This window comes from Aulonocara stuartgranti (assembly GCF_965226115.1).
Source record: "Aulonocara stuartgranti genome assembly, chromosome: 3".
NCBI lineage: Eukaryota > Metazoa > Chordata > Actinopteri > Cichliformes > Cichlidae > Aulonocara > Aulonocara stuartgranti.
Genome location: NC_138941.1, coordinates 35,124,767 through 35,140,039, shown reverse-complemented (window position 1 = coordinate 35,140,039; position 15,273 = coordinate 35,124,767). Strand labels below are relative to the sequence as shown.

Here is a 15,273-nt window from a genome sequence, read left to right as displayed (position 1 = left end):
TAGCTCCTCGTAAGGCCAGCACAAAAAAAAGAAAAAAAAAGTATCACATCTAATAATCTGACTCCACCATCCACAAATCCTGCAGCACTATATGAAGCAAATGAGTTTCTCCACCAGCACATTGAGTGCTACATTGCCTGATGAATGCTAATGGCAGCCACCTCCCTGTAAAGACATACAGCAGTGCTACAGCACATGCAACCATAGAAACAGTTCTGCTCTACTAGAGGCCCAAGCAAAGCCGCCTGTGCCCAGATTAACAATAGGCTCCCTTTACACCCCACACTGCTCCAGCCTCATTATGTCTCGACTCCAACCTACAGAGCCAGACATAACCGGTAAGACATTTTTATTTATTTTTTCAAACCTGTCAAAAAGGATAACATATGATGTCTTACCTTGATGGTTTTGGTCTGAAGTCTCAAGCCATTTAAGGTATTGATGGCCTTTTCTGCATCCTTTGGGTCCACATAATTCACAAATCCATAGCCTAGGCTCTGCCCTGCAATCACAATATAAATAAAATTAATGTGACATGAAATTTAAGACAAATGTGTGCAAAAACAGGTCTTTTTAGAATCAGCAGAATTAGCATAAATGTGGTTTTACCCCCTCCCCAAACAATCTCATATCTGGCACAGCACAGAGGTCAAACCATTTCCTACAAATCTCAGGAAATTTACCACAGGTTGTAAACAAACTAAACACGCTCTTTGACAAACAGGTTTTAAATTAAAAATGACAAGCAATTGCTCTGCTTTCACACCAACTCCTCTACGACAGAGCGAAGTAGCCGAGGCTCAATGTCTTCCCCTCCCGCTGCAGTTTATCTCTAAAATGTACAATAGATTGACACCCACTCACTATGTGCACAGAGGCAATTCAATTTCCTCCACCCACATCCTGGGTTTCTCTGCAATTTCACTGCCGGTCAAGTTCACCATCTCGAGCAGTTTCACCATATTAATGCAGCACATATATAAACAAGCTGAATAGTATCGGAAAGTTTTGGGAAATTAAAAATAATTTAAATCTCTGACAGTGAGGCTCATGACACCATTAACCTGCACTTTGATTAGTTATATTAAAGCAATGATTGCGGCAGAAGTTCTTCCTGCAGTAGCAGATTTTTTCTCTTCAATATAGACTTTTCTCCATCTCTCGGGTGCCCCTAATTAAATGCACGTAAAACTAGACTTTCTATTCTTTCAGTGATATATTAACTCACTCCATGCTTCAAACTGCCAAAAATATATACATTTTTTCCTACCGCCCAAAAAAGCTCTCATTGAGACATTCATGTCTAGTACACAATACTGTAACAGACACCGTCACATCTGTGCACCACTGCACAGGTGATAAGCGGAATTTAAAGTAATCTGTCAATTTAAATTTTAGATATTAAATGACTGTCCCCATTCATGCAAGTATTTTGTAATGAGAATGGACACATTTATCTCAGCATTTATCTGGTGATGCTTTCTTGCACCAGTAAGTTGTCCTTGTTGATGCATCGCTACAGTGAATAGCTGTATGAACCCATTCCTTACTACTCTGCACGGTTCAAAGACTGAAATCCCACTGCTGGTTAGTTATAGGATTATTACTGTTATGATATTAAGATATTTAGTCATATAATCAAGCATAACAATTTAATAATAAATGCATTTTCAACTGATAAATGTCCCTGATCTTTGGGTTTCTGTGTTGCACCTAAACAGGCTTTTAATCCATCTCACTGCTTGATCACAGCAGAACAAGCAGTGACTCACCAAGTTCATAAACTTAATTTCACCTCCAGGTCAGGGAACATTATCGCCAGGAGAAATATGCCAAGTCTTTGAAATGAGCTGGTGAAATGAAACATCTACTTGAGCCCTGAGGGCAAAATGCTTGCTGTACAATGTTCCCCTACAGACGCTCTATACGAGCATGCAAAGCTTTTGTGACACCTTCCTATGGAGTGTCTAACATCCATCGCATCCACTGTAAAGACAAGAGGCCCTTTAACAAACAACTTGTTGGCTTTCAGCTGTCATTAAAGGAGCAGCAGAGACATGCTGAGAAGCACTTTCAGAGAGCTGCACCCAGCTTCCAGTACAGACCTACTGCTATCCATAGTGGGAGGAAAATGACACAGACTAAGCTGCTTTCTGCAGCAGCAGCCAAAGCGTGAACATTTAAAGCAAAGAGGAAGCATGCATCTCTCTCTGGTGATTACTCAACATCTGATGTAGCAGCAGCGCACAGATGTAGGCTGGCTTAAATCCATTGCCAAAGGGCCAAGGGAGAGACAAAAGCAACAGAGTCTGGAGGGGATACGGTTTTATGCAGAGCTGAAAACGAGAATCATTCCTGAGAAACAACCGAGGTTCTGAATAACATTAAGGGTATTTTATTAAGCACCAATTCAAGCTCCCTTAAAGGGGTAAAAAGCACTACTTTAAAAGCTTATTTTCAAATCAAAAGTGCAGCTTCTATATTAAATTTAACTTGTACATTGATAGAAACTAGAGCTCAACAGTGGGGATTAATGCCCTTTTCAGAGCTTTAATTTGCTTAAGGCAGGGCTGTTTATGCAAATGCACACAGTTACCTATAATTTACCTTCCTTAAGCATGCTCTTTGACATGCATCTTCTGCCAGCTGGAGAGCCAAGAATTCACCGTCTCCAGCTGGCTGCATTTCTACTTCAACAAAAATAAATATAATTACAAAATAGCCACACTGATCTTTTAGAGTTTGCAGCAACAGACTTCATCTAAGCACTGATTCACTAAAGAGCCTGCTGCAACTGTCACTCAGTTTTATTCATAGTGACAATCACAACGGTCGCCTCAAAACACTTTGTGTTTCAAGGTAAAAACCCTGCAATGTTAAAGAGTGAGAATCCTAACAAGTTCCCCATGAGCCAAAACCTGATGATGGTAGGGTGAAAAAGCTGGAGAAACCAGTTTAAGGGAGATTGGAAAGGAGAGGAGAGGAGAGAACCACACAGCACAGAGAGACGAGCACAACAAGCACTGGAGAAGGAAGACAAAGTAGTGTCATGTAAACGCAGAGGGAGTGAAGAGAGGCGGGTGAAGGAGAAACACTGAGTGCATCGTGAGAAATCCCCCAGCAGCCTGAACCTATAGCAGCTTAACTATGGATGCAATGGTTCAGGGTCAAATGAAACATCCTTAACTGAAAGTTTTATGAAAAAGGAAAGTTTGAAGCCCAATCTTAAAAGCAGAGAGAGGGAGCGTGTCTCCTGAATCCAAATGGGAGCTGGTTCCATATACAGGCTCTGCCTCCCATTGTACTTGAGGAAAACTGAGAACCACAAGTGAGTCACCGTGCTTCCATCTCAGTCGAGTCCCACCATAGAAGAAGAAAAATAAATCTCTCCAAGATACACCTGTACATGCTATGGTTAAATGCATGTAGTGTTTACTTCAGGTAGGGCTGCTCAATTAATCGAATTTTAATCACGATTACGATCTGGGCTTTCAACGATCATTAAAAATGACTGAGCCGATTATTAGCCCCTCCCTCATTTATCCGCGACACCTTAAAGGCCGGTCCGTGAAAATATTGTCGGGCATAAACCGGTCCGTGGCGCAAAAAAGGTTGGAGACCGCTGATTAAGAGGACCCGAGGGAAGCTCGGAAAGCTAAGCAGAAGTTAGAGAGGAGAGTGACTGCTGTTGGTTGAAAAGAGAGGTAAAAAAAAAAAAAAAAAAAAAACTTCAGTGGTGTTGCACACTATTTTATATTATTTTTTTAAAGTCATTGTTAACCCTTTAAAGCCGGTCAGAGCAGTAAGCTCCGTGTTGTGTAACTATTTTTAAATCCCTGTAGAACCGGAACCATGTAAGCTAGCGCAATAATTTGTTTTGCATATGAAACCGGAGGAGTTGTACTTACATCTGATGCCATCAGCTTGTCCTCGGTCACGGTTTCCTTCCACATAAAGCTTTGCAAAAATTGCATAAAAAGCGCTTGCAGGAACAAAAACATAATATTCCAGAAACAGGCTTTGCCGATCCATCAGCTGTTCGTAACACTTCCCACAGTGAAATGATGCACCTGCTGTTTTCTTTGCAAATTTGCATCATAGGATTGTTTTTTGTTTTTCCTGCAGTATATAAAAATTGCTGTATCTCCAAAATAAAACTATGAAGACACTCAAAATAAATTTCCTGTTGTTGTAAACTATTTTTTGCAACTTTATTGTATTTAAAGTTTTGAGGGATAAACCTCTTAAATTTCTCCAAGTAGAAATATATGTAAACAAAACAAAAGCGATTTTCAATTTTTTTTGTAGTTTATTGCACTTTTTTTGCAATTTATGTAATTACTATGGACTTAATGCATACATATTATTAAAATATGGGCTATAACAGTTGTATTGATGTATAGCAACTTGAAATGCTCCCACAAATGGCACTACAGCATGTAAAAAAAAATAATATAAGCTCTGGTGGACTTGGTTCTATAGTACCCGTTGCCTACTGGTGGTGGTCAGAGGGCCCGGTGGCGCCAGTGTCAGGCAGCCTCGCCTCTGTCAGTGCGCCCCAGGGTGGCTGTGGCTACAATGTAGCTTGCCATCACCAGTGTGTGAATGTGTGTGTGAATGGGTGGATGACTGGATATGTAAAGCGCTTTGGGGTCCTTAGGGACTAGTAAAGCGCTATATAAATACAGGCCATTTACCATTTAGGTCTTAAAGGGTTAAATAAATATCGTCAAATAATCGTGATCTCAATTTCAGTGAAAATAATCGTGATTATCATTTTTGCCATAATCGAGCAGTCCTAACTTCAGGTTATATTGGTAAACATGTAAAAAAGTCCTGTCCCGGCACAGTACCGTGTTGAACTCCCTCAGCAACCTAAATCCATAAATACAACTCAAGCCGGTGCAACACATTTCCTTTAATAACATGTTTTTAAATCTCTGTAGTAAATGTTGTGAACTGTACTGAATATTACACTGAGGTCGAAGGAGGACAAAGACTAGAACACCATCAGACAATCATCCATCTGTGCTGCTTTGCACTCTGACTCGAAATCATTGCTCTGCAGATGATCACTCAGCTGTTTTACGTGTTTAAAAATGAAGCAAGGCTGGAGATCAGTCTATAGTTAGCTGGATCAAGCAAGGGTTTTAATTGTTTAATTACAGCTACCTGAAAAGGCTGTGCTAATTAGTGTTTTAAAGGTAAACTGACCATATTTAAAAACCACAGCATTAGCTAATGGCAAGACTTCTTTGAACAGAGTCTAATAAGCATGTCAAAAGTTTGGAAGAGGCACTTTAGTCTGTTCAGAGAAATCAAGTTCTGTTATCTTTTAACGTCAAAATTCAAACTATATGCAAGGATTCAGTGTACTTAATGGACACAGAACGTCTATTTGTACAAAATATTACACACACACACACACACACACACACACACACACACACACACACAAAACAATCTAGTGGAAAAGATATAAAACCAACATTTAAGAGCGCAAATCATCAAGCTCAAAGCACCTGGATCAAGACTAACGTCTATTTACGTCTTGTTTGAAGTGAAAATTACCCATACTAAAAGAAAAGACGAGGCAACATACAGGTTCATGTCTTGTCACCCAAAACAAAACTCGTCCACAGAGCGCTTCTATCGTTTCCTGAATCAAAGCCTACATTTCAGCTGCGGCATGCATGAATCAGGACCTCGTAGTACTTAAATCGTTTTCACACAGGGGCAGGCTGATTTCAAACAACACGTTTCATTTAGTGCCTCGCTCGGAAAATTAGTTTGAGTGTTGCGTTCACACTAGCTCGCCTAAATATGCAACCTATCAAACGTTGTTTATGTTCAATCACCCAAGTAGGCTGTGCTGTACACTGATTTTAAACAGGGATCACTTGTCAAGTCAACGCAACCCATTTCACACATTATTAAATACATTTATTTTATGCATGGCTACACGAGGGCATTTATCCCAGGCAAGACTAATAATTTTTCATCATCACTGCATGTAAATAGTTTAAATTCAATAAATAAATAATAAGACCCCCCCCCCCTCCGTCTTCTATGCCCACAAGTACCATCCTGGGTTTGTGGTCTACTCTTTGCTATCATTTGTTTACACCAATGAAATATAACCTCTCTGATTTAAACATCTGTTGTGGCAGTCCAAAGAATCAGCTCTACAAATACAGCTATAACAGAAATGCTTTTTAGAGAAAGCATAAGAGAATGCAGCTGGTGTAGTTGGAGGCAGCGAGAGACAATTTAGCTCGACATAGTTTGAGGATTTAACAGCATTTTTAAAAATGAAGCAGTAACTTTTGGGAATAGTAGCAACCCTGCAAAGACAGACCTGTGAATAATGATCAGGTATACACAGGAACTGAAATATTAACATGAATATTTCAAAGTGGGTGGGTGTACAGTTGACATGTTAATTTAATGTAGGTCAGAGTCACAGGATCTAAAGTCACTGCATCCCTCAGCCACCCCTCTCTCAGCCTCAAGCATCATTTCAAGGAAAAGCTCTGCTCGCTCTCTCCGCTGACTGTTGATTCAGAAGAAAATGCAAACAAAACAAATGGATTTTCATCTCAGGCAGAGAGACAGGCTGAAAGGTCTCCATAACCTTAACCACAAACAGCTAGTAGTGAGAATCCTGCAGCCTCGACCATTATCTAGCTGCTCATGTCACATAGACCGTGTCACTGTGTCTCTGCCAGCTGCATTCCTCCCATTAAAAACCTGAAATCATTTGCAAATTGCCCACCTACCCAAATACTGTACACTGAACAGGATGTTCCCACAGGGAGTTTTCTGAAAATGCCATTTCCCTACTGGCTCTAGTAGAAACCAACACATCAAAGCAGTTACAGGAACACTTTAACTGTACTTCAGGCCTCGATGAATGACAGCGAGGTTGAAAATCTTTAATGACACTGTGCAATTTTTTTAAATGACACAACTGTCAGTGGAACGCAAAAAAACAACCCTTTGAGCACCGGATTCAAAAATGAATGTTAATATTGCTCAAATGTTCCCTTTTTGCCGACTGTATAATCAAACAGTATGTATGCTCAATGATTTTCAGAATTAAGGTCTTTCTTTGTTGGTGTCTATTTTAAAAAGAAGGGGAAAAACTCACTGTGCATGCAACACAAAAGCCTACGGCACAAACAGGCCGACCATTTGTTCAAAATCTATATTAACCTGAAAAGAAAATCTAAATAGTCTAAATCGAAAAAATGCACCAATGCAAAAAAACAACAAAATAATAATGCACACATAGGTGGTTCTGCAATCATTAACCAGCGTAAGCAATGCAAACAGTTGTTACCTGTGATTTTGTCTCGAACTAGTTTACAGGACTCAATTTCTCCGATGCTCCCAAACAAACTCTTCAGTTCCTCCTGGGTCATGTTCTGAGGCAGATAGTTGACTATCAAGTTAGTTTTACTGTCCTCTACGCTCCCTGACTCTACAGGTGAAGAGCAGTTGTTTGTGATAGCTGAAGGACCGTTGCTTGTGTTGTTGCAAGTGGGCCCATTGGATAGCTGTGTTTCCATGGCAGCAATTACCTGCTAAAGAGACAGAAAGAAAAAAAAAATCAAAACTAAATGCAAATGAAACAAAAAGCATCATAAAACCAGCAGTTAAAAAAGGACGCTCTTCACACAGTAAACACTGTTTCAGTGGAATAACAACCACTGGTGAAATTTAAAGATTAAAGAAAAAAACAGTGGTAATCATTTAATGCAGCACAGCATTACAGGTAATTAACCCAACAAAAATAAAATAAAGAAACCCCACACTGCAAGCTGTCAATGTCAAGAGTTTGCCACCACAGAAGAAACTGAGTACAGGTTTTAATCATGTCAATTTAACTTTAGCTCAGGTATGAGGACAAATGTTAGATTTTAGCAATATAACCACCAAAAATACTGGAAGTTGAGATTGGACCCCTCCATATTTGTTTAATTACTCTGATATTTGTTATTGTTGCTTTTATGAGAAAACAGGAGACGCCCTGTGCAATAAGGCAATCTATTAATCTGCCATATGCACAACAACTGAGGTGAGAATATTAAAAATTATCTTTCCAGGATTTTAAACTTCCTACTGCAGTAGCAACATTTCATTCACCAAAATTAGAAAATGCCAAGCCTACAGAAGCCCAAAACCTGCAGCCATCAGTACGCTAGCATCGGGGAACAGGCCGAAACGATGCGTAATCAGTTAAGGCAACCAGCAGCACGTTAATGTATGAAGAGTCATCCTTAATTAACAGATTCACCAGAAAGCAGAGCGATGTAGTCACACCACTATTATTCTCACTTTAAATTATCGTCACACAGAGTACAAGGCTATAATTTTAAAAGCAGTGATGCTATAAGTTAAATACAGAGTAGACAGGGGCAGTAGAGAGTTTTAGACCATACCAATACAGTGAGACATTAAACATGGGAGCTTTTCATACAAACTGCAAAAAGGTGCCTACATTTAATACGTAAATTGATTTAGATTCAATGTTATAATACAAGAACTATCATTGGTATGGCCTGAGCACTGAGACAAAGAGCCCTTCTGGACAAATAATTTCCAAAAATAAAAATAAAAGTGCCACAGACCCCAGTCCAAGGCTCAGGCGCCCACGAACCACTTCTAAGCAGAGAAGCCACATCGCACAGTCTGACTGCCATGTTAGTTTGGAGTTGCCGTCTGAAAATGTGGACACAAAAAGTACTTCATGTTAGATCAACAACAACAAAAGCAACAGTCAGAGATGATCACATGTCAGCGTTTGGGGGGGTAAAAAGGAGGCCATTTTTCTCCCTCCCCTTTTTTCGAACTAGCTGTCCATGCAGATTGGTGAAAACCAAGAAGAAGCAAAAGGCAATGTTTCACTTGGTCACAATTCATCTACAGTAAGGAGAGAAAAGCAAAACCGAGAAGTGTAGAGTGTTCAGTCTACAGAGCAACCTGGCCACAACGGGGACAATAAGCATGAGGAATGGGAATTTGTATAATGGATGAGTGCGCTATACAAAGATGCTCACCAAGACCGCAAAGCACAAGTTAATTTGTCTAAGACTGCTAAGCCAACACATTCCTGCATTTTTTTTTAAAAACTCCAGGCGCACATAAGTAATAAAAGTGGAAACATCCAGGGTGAAATAATCTACATGTTTACTTTGTCTTAACATACCTGTTCTTAAAAAGTAGTTCATCAAGGTGACATGCAGAGCCCAAATGCGTAGTAGTGCATTCAAAAGACTGACTAACAGTGCGGCAAAGACACAACTAAAAATTAAAGACAAATGAGGCAAAAACAATCCAAGCCACAGAAGTTACATTTTAAAGTCCATCAAGACGCAGTATGCCAAATATCAGCAACACATGTGGCCATGTGACCCATGTCTACATTCCTATATACACACACACACACACACACACACACACACACACACACACACACACACACACACAATATTTAGACACAAACAAAAGCTCCAATAATAATGTGCATAATACAACAATCCAACAAGACATTTATAGCAGTGTAAACTGACTTTAGTTTAATTCACACCATTAAAAATACCTCTGTTAGCATCAAAGATCACACATTTACAGCGGGGCCACCTCTGATAACTTTACAGGCCACAAAGCTGCATAAGGACATTTTTCCATGTTGTGTATAATATGGTAAAATATTGTGAAATTAAAGTTGGAGACAACAGATTCTTTTGGCTAATTTTGAAAAACATTAAGTAAACGTAACAGATGACAGCTCCTCATTCGTGAATTTGTTTGTTGCATCAAATGAAAATCGGCCTGCGAGCATTCTCATGCCAATTGATTTTCTCCACTCATGAAATGAAAATAGTGCTGCGATTGTCACATGGACAGGTACAAACTAATCCAATTTCTTAGTGGCGAGCTTGTGAAGCCACACGTCAATATGCCATTAGTGTTTCACCATACTTCTAAGCATGAACTCAGTCTACAATTTAATGTCCAAATTTTGTAGTAAAGTTAATATATTAAATCTTACTTTTTCATGTGTCCTTTTATAATAAAATGCATATTATTCATGTAAACAGCTGCTTTTAAGAACTATTGGCATCTTTAATGTTTCTTTTTGCCTCAACACTGCCACGACACTGAGCTGAAGGGAATAGCTGTGTCACATGATCAGTGTTGAAGTAGAATAAGGTGATGATTCACCCTATAAAACTGCTTATGGCTTATAATTACAGCTCCTTTAGTCCTTTCTGCTCTGGTTTTCTGATATGTAGATAGCCATCCATCAGTGTCACAAGAGTTTGGTATATGCACAGGGTGCCGAGATGATGGAGGGGGAAATTAAATATTCGTTTAAGAGTAGTAGTTAGGAAGGGTTTATATCATCCACAATGTACTTCTATTTGCACAAGAGACAGAATACCCATGCAACAATGCAACACCTGTCCAAATGATGTGTATTGTTGTTCACTGCCCTAAATGACTTTGAAGGTCTGGTTATTACAGCATCTTCTGATGTAGAAATGGTCTGAATATTATTAATTATCCTACCAGCTAATGAGCTAGATTATAGTAAACAAACTTTTTATTTTTTTAAACCGGTGTAAGCATGAACTAGTGCACCATTCAGCAACAAACATGGAATAAACTACATGAAACTTAAGTGGTGGACAGATCAGTATTTTCCTACATTCAATTTTATTTTTTTCTAAATTGAAAGACTATTCAGTCCATCGTCTGAATCCAACTCAAACAGTGGTTCTGATTTGAGGGGACCCTAAAAGCAGTCTCAGGTATTAGATGTTCAGCATTTACAGCTTGTACATGAAGCCTCCTGGCAGTAACTTTACACTGAGATCTTTGAGAATTAGATTCTTTAAAGGAGGTTAGTGTGTCCATCAAGTCTCTAGATTTATTACCAGAGGAAGGTCTTACATGGGTCTAAAGAGGCAAAACAAAGGAAGAACAAAAAAAAAATACATACACAACACTGATTATGTACACAAATACACATGGACAAATTGCAGCAACAGCCCAATGTCAGTCACATCAAACAGCTGTAGAACTGCTGTGGACTCTCAATTAGAAAATAATTATGACCTCAGTCTATCCAAGTGTGAAAACCTGGAGGTGTACTGTGAATGTGTTATTAGTGCGACTGCTTGACTAAAAATGACAATGTTCATGGACAGTGTTATTTATGGGGGTTTTAAGTATATCGCTGTGTCTCTTCGTGTACAGAGCAGAGATCTTCTATAGTGACAATATTCAGGATACAAATCAACCTGACCTTTGAATATGTCGGCTACATGTTAATTTGACTTTCAGGCAGTTGCTTTCCCTCAGTTGTTGGGCAATTACTTTGCTACCAGCTAACTAAAGTCAGAATGACAAGACAGTAAAATCTAGACAACAGTCAGCTGTGCTCGAGCAGTGAAGTCTGTGAGCACCTCCTCAGAACGGGGCATTACCAGCTGAATTTAAAATGATCCTGTGTCACGCACAATATGCTCATCCCATTGTTTCCAGATATTTGGCAGATCATAATCCATGTGTAAAATCGTGTGATGCACAGTTTACTCAGAGCAAATGAATACAATGCAGTCGCAGCCTCACTTGCAGTTTCATAACCACGCACAGTGACTGGCTTTTTCTGTCTTCAGGCCAGTGATAACTCTGTCATTAGATGTTGTCATTTCTGCATCAAATGTTTATATTTCAATTTTATGCCACAGGCTGGACAAAAGAAAAAAAACTGTCTAACATTTTGGGTGATTAACTTAACGGGTATCAATTTTTATTATCAAAAAAAAAATATTATCAATTATACTCCACTAAACAAACGCAAAATCTCTTTTAGAGAGACTTGTGAGGATGATGATAAAGATTTAATATCTTAAACTGAAAGTTACACACTCAGTTCAACACCGCTTTTAGCTTGGCCAAGACATTTGTGCATTCATGTTGATTTTAACGTTGCATTGCACAAGTGCAAATAAATGAGTCATTTGATTTGCTGGCATGTCCCAAAACCAAGGTCGAAACCACTCGCTGCGTAACCCAAGCAAAAATAGAAAACACAGCAAATTGCTTTTACCAACATGACCCATTACCACAGATGCATTTCACTTAGGAGAAAAACCTCAGCAGACCGTGACAGACGATGAACCGAAGGCCGAGGAGACTCATTTATACAGTGTGATTTTGAAGTGCACAATAGGCCATATGGTTTCCAACAAAGATGCACCCCATTGCAAATCTCTTTGCAGATTTGTGTTTTAGAGTTTGATAATTAAAGGGACCGGTTAATGATTTATTTTTATTTATTTTATCGCTACATATAAGGTGTTTTTATAAGTTAAAAAACAGTCAAGGTGACAATAAGCCCAACATCATTAGCTTACTGGAGTGCAGTAAGTCTAAAACGAAATTATTCCCCAATGCTTAAGGTTACTCAGGCAAGCTTACAATACACTGGAGGAAACCCCAAACCATGACTAAAGGCATCAGCCTTCACTTTATTTCATGAATAATAACTACTGCCGGAGACGTCACAGGTTAACTTCGCTTGCTCTTGTGGACACTGCATATTTCAGGCACAGCATGTGAAAAACCAAGTTAGAGTCCATGATGATTTTTTTTTAATCTCCACAAAGTTTCAAAACTAAGACTGACATGCAAAAAGCACATTCCAGTTATCCATCTCAGAATATTTCCCATTAATTTTTTACCTTGAATGTTTTAATTATTGCGCTTCAGCAATGATGCAAATGTATAAACTCACTTCCAGCACATTCGTAAATGATTAAACTTCTGAGGTTCACAAACTGTTAATTGATCACAGAGCACACAGGGTCAAATATAGAAGTCACCAGGATGACTAAGGTGGCGAATTTCACTGGCTGACTGTGCAGATCCAACCTCTCCCAGAGGGTGAGACTGCACTGAGCAGAGGCACCGCCCCTCACAGAAGGGAGAGGGGTTTGCTGGATGAGTGTAAAGTTTATTTACAGTTTAATCATCAAATATTGATCAATAAATTATTTTTTTAAAGCTTTGAGATATACATTTGCAGTCAAAGTTTAAATTCAGTTTAAACAACAGTTCTAAGGACCCTAAATAATACAGAGAAACACTGAAGATTTTGTTAAAGACGACCAGTAATCGACTGCGTCATTGCTTAGCTGTTTTTCAGCCAGGATGCTTAGCTGTTTTTCAGCCAGGATGCTTAGCTGTTTTTCAGCCAGGATTCTCAGCCTGTGTCGTTTGCTGTGCCGACTTTCCTGATGAGCTCTACTAGTTTTGTTCTAATAAACTCTTAATCATAAATGGAATTCAGCATGTCCTATTTTAACACTTTGCGCATCACTCTGTAATTATACCTCCAAAATGCTAGTTGGCAGAGTTACTGAAACTACTATTGTGACTGAAACAGAGGGGATGATGTGGGAGGTAAATTTAATGAATGCTGTACAACAGTTATTTTACTAAAAGAGAAGCTGCTGAACCAAATGAGCCCAAAAATGGTGGCAGAGATGCAAAACCCAGGAACCTGCAGATGGTTACAGTGGCCTATTAGTGGTTTTTGCATTAGCGTTATGAAGGAGCCCACAATAACAATAATAACAACAACAGCTTACTACAAATTATATTTTGTTCTGTTGCACAAAATCAGCTGCTACTTGTTAACATCCAGGTGTGCACGTTATTCTGCAGCATGAGCTGATATGACATAATGCACTCCGATGGAGTTAGGAGCATCACAACATCAACTTAAACTGAGATTTTAGAGTACTATTCATACTGCGGCTCATTTTTAACATGGGCGTATTTATTAAAAAAAACAAAAACACAATGGTCATTGACATGAGGGATTCAAATCATCATTCATTTAATGAAGCAAAAATAATTCTGCATCATGATGTTATTGTCCAAGTTTTACTCTTACTCACATACCTGATTTTCAATAATTATACATTCGCTCAAATAGGAAGTCTGATTAGCCGGAGATCTAAACTATTTTTGCATCATTAAAATCCCTTTTAACCTGTTATTGTGTTACTAAAGATATGTAAAACATTGATACACAAAATAGTGACAGCATTAGCATTGTGTGCAGTACTGTGGGGACTTGGCAGGTTTCAGGGCCAAACACTGCAGGTAGTCAAACTGCAGGCCAGTGTATACAGCGCTACCTATTGCTTACCTGCTCTTCATTAGTGTTCACCTAAAATAATATTTTTCCACTTGTCTACTGTAGAACAACGGCAGCTTAAGAACCAATGACTAAAAGGTTCTGTTTTTGTTATTGTCAAAAGTGAAACCAGTTGGGAACTGCAAAACTTTTGCCGTTTTGTTAACGTGACAAAGGGCACACAAGCATCCTTGTGCCCTTTAATTTAATTTACCAAAAATTGCATTTGTAATTTAGTTAGCTGCTCTACAAACTGGCTCCCCACACGCACAGTAACAGAAAAACAGGCCCACAGGAGAACATATTGTTGTTAAAGAAATTGACTTACTTCAATCTCATTTTATGTTTCACCTTTTATTCTAAGTACAATGCACAAACACTGGCTACTGTCCCACTTGAGATACTGCCACAAGGCAGAAATATTTCATTAGATAAACACTTGGAACACGAAGCCTGGCAAGATGCCGCTCCCCAAAAATTTCAGTCAAGGCTTTCACTGTGTGCAGCCAGCCAGCAGCTTCCTCTTAGAGCAGAGCATCTTGTTCCCCTAGAGGCTTTGCCTCACAATTTTCGTCAGAAACCAGGCCCAGATAAAGACCACAAGGTTCTTTTTTGTTTTCCCATCATTGCTAAGCTAAACCCATTCACCTCCACAATTTTACCCCACTGAGCAGGCTGCCTTTTAGGACTCATTAAAGTGTAGCGTGTTTAGTTAGTGGGACTTTCAGATCCCACAGCCTTCTCGCAAGGGGGAAAAAAAGGCTCTGCGCACAGCACTGCTATGAGAAAAATACAGATTTCCAATTCAAATACTGTGAGTGCTTTTTTACTAGCGTCACTATGGCACAATGTAAAAAGTAGGATAATACTGGCAAGACTTGCTTTGTTGACCACCATTAACTTTTGGACAAAAGTCACATTTACTGACTGATCGCGTTTAAAGTGGCTAAACAGAAGAGCTAAAACAGTTTAAAGCTGTTAATTTCATGAAAAGTGATTTTGCTTCATTTTCCCTGACAATGATGAATAAAATAAACTCAAACATCAGTGTC

General features: G+C 39.0%; 1 protein-coding gene across 3 annotated transcripts in view; it reads right to left on the bottom strand.

The window, feature by feature from the left end:
- The window catches only part of elavl2 (ELAV like neuron-specific RNA binding protein 2), a 31,453-nt gene that overhangs the window by 8,828 nt on the left and 7,352 nt on the right, over positions 1–15,273 (bottom strand). The window contains exons 2-4 of one of the 3 annotated variants that reach the window (XM_082528164.1): positions 8,634–8,724; positions 7,343–7,583; positions 399–502 (exon numbers count right to left, since the gene is read on the bottom strand). In XM_082528164.1, coding sequence (XP_082384290.1) covers positions 399–502; positions 7,343–7,583; positions 8,634–8,705 — 417 coding nt within the window. In that variant the 5' untranslated portion in view covers positions 8,706–8,724. Of the gene's footprint in view, positions 1–398; positions 503–7,342; positions 7,587–8,633; positions 8,725–15,273 lie in introns of all 3 variants that reach the window. The other 2 variants (XM_082528163.1, XM_082528165.1) reach the window with 2 other exon arrangements.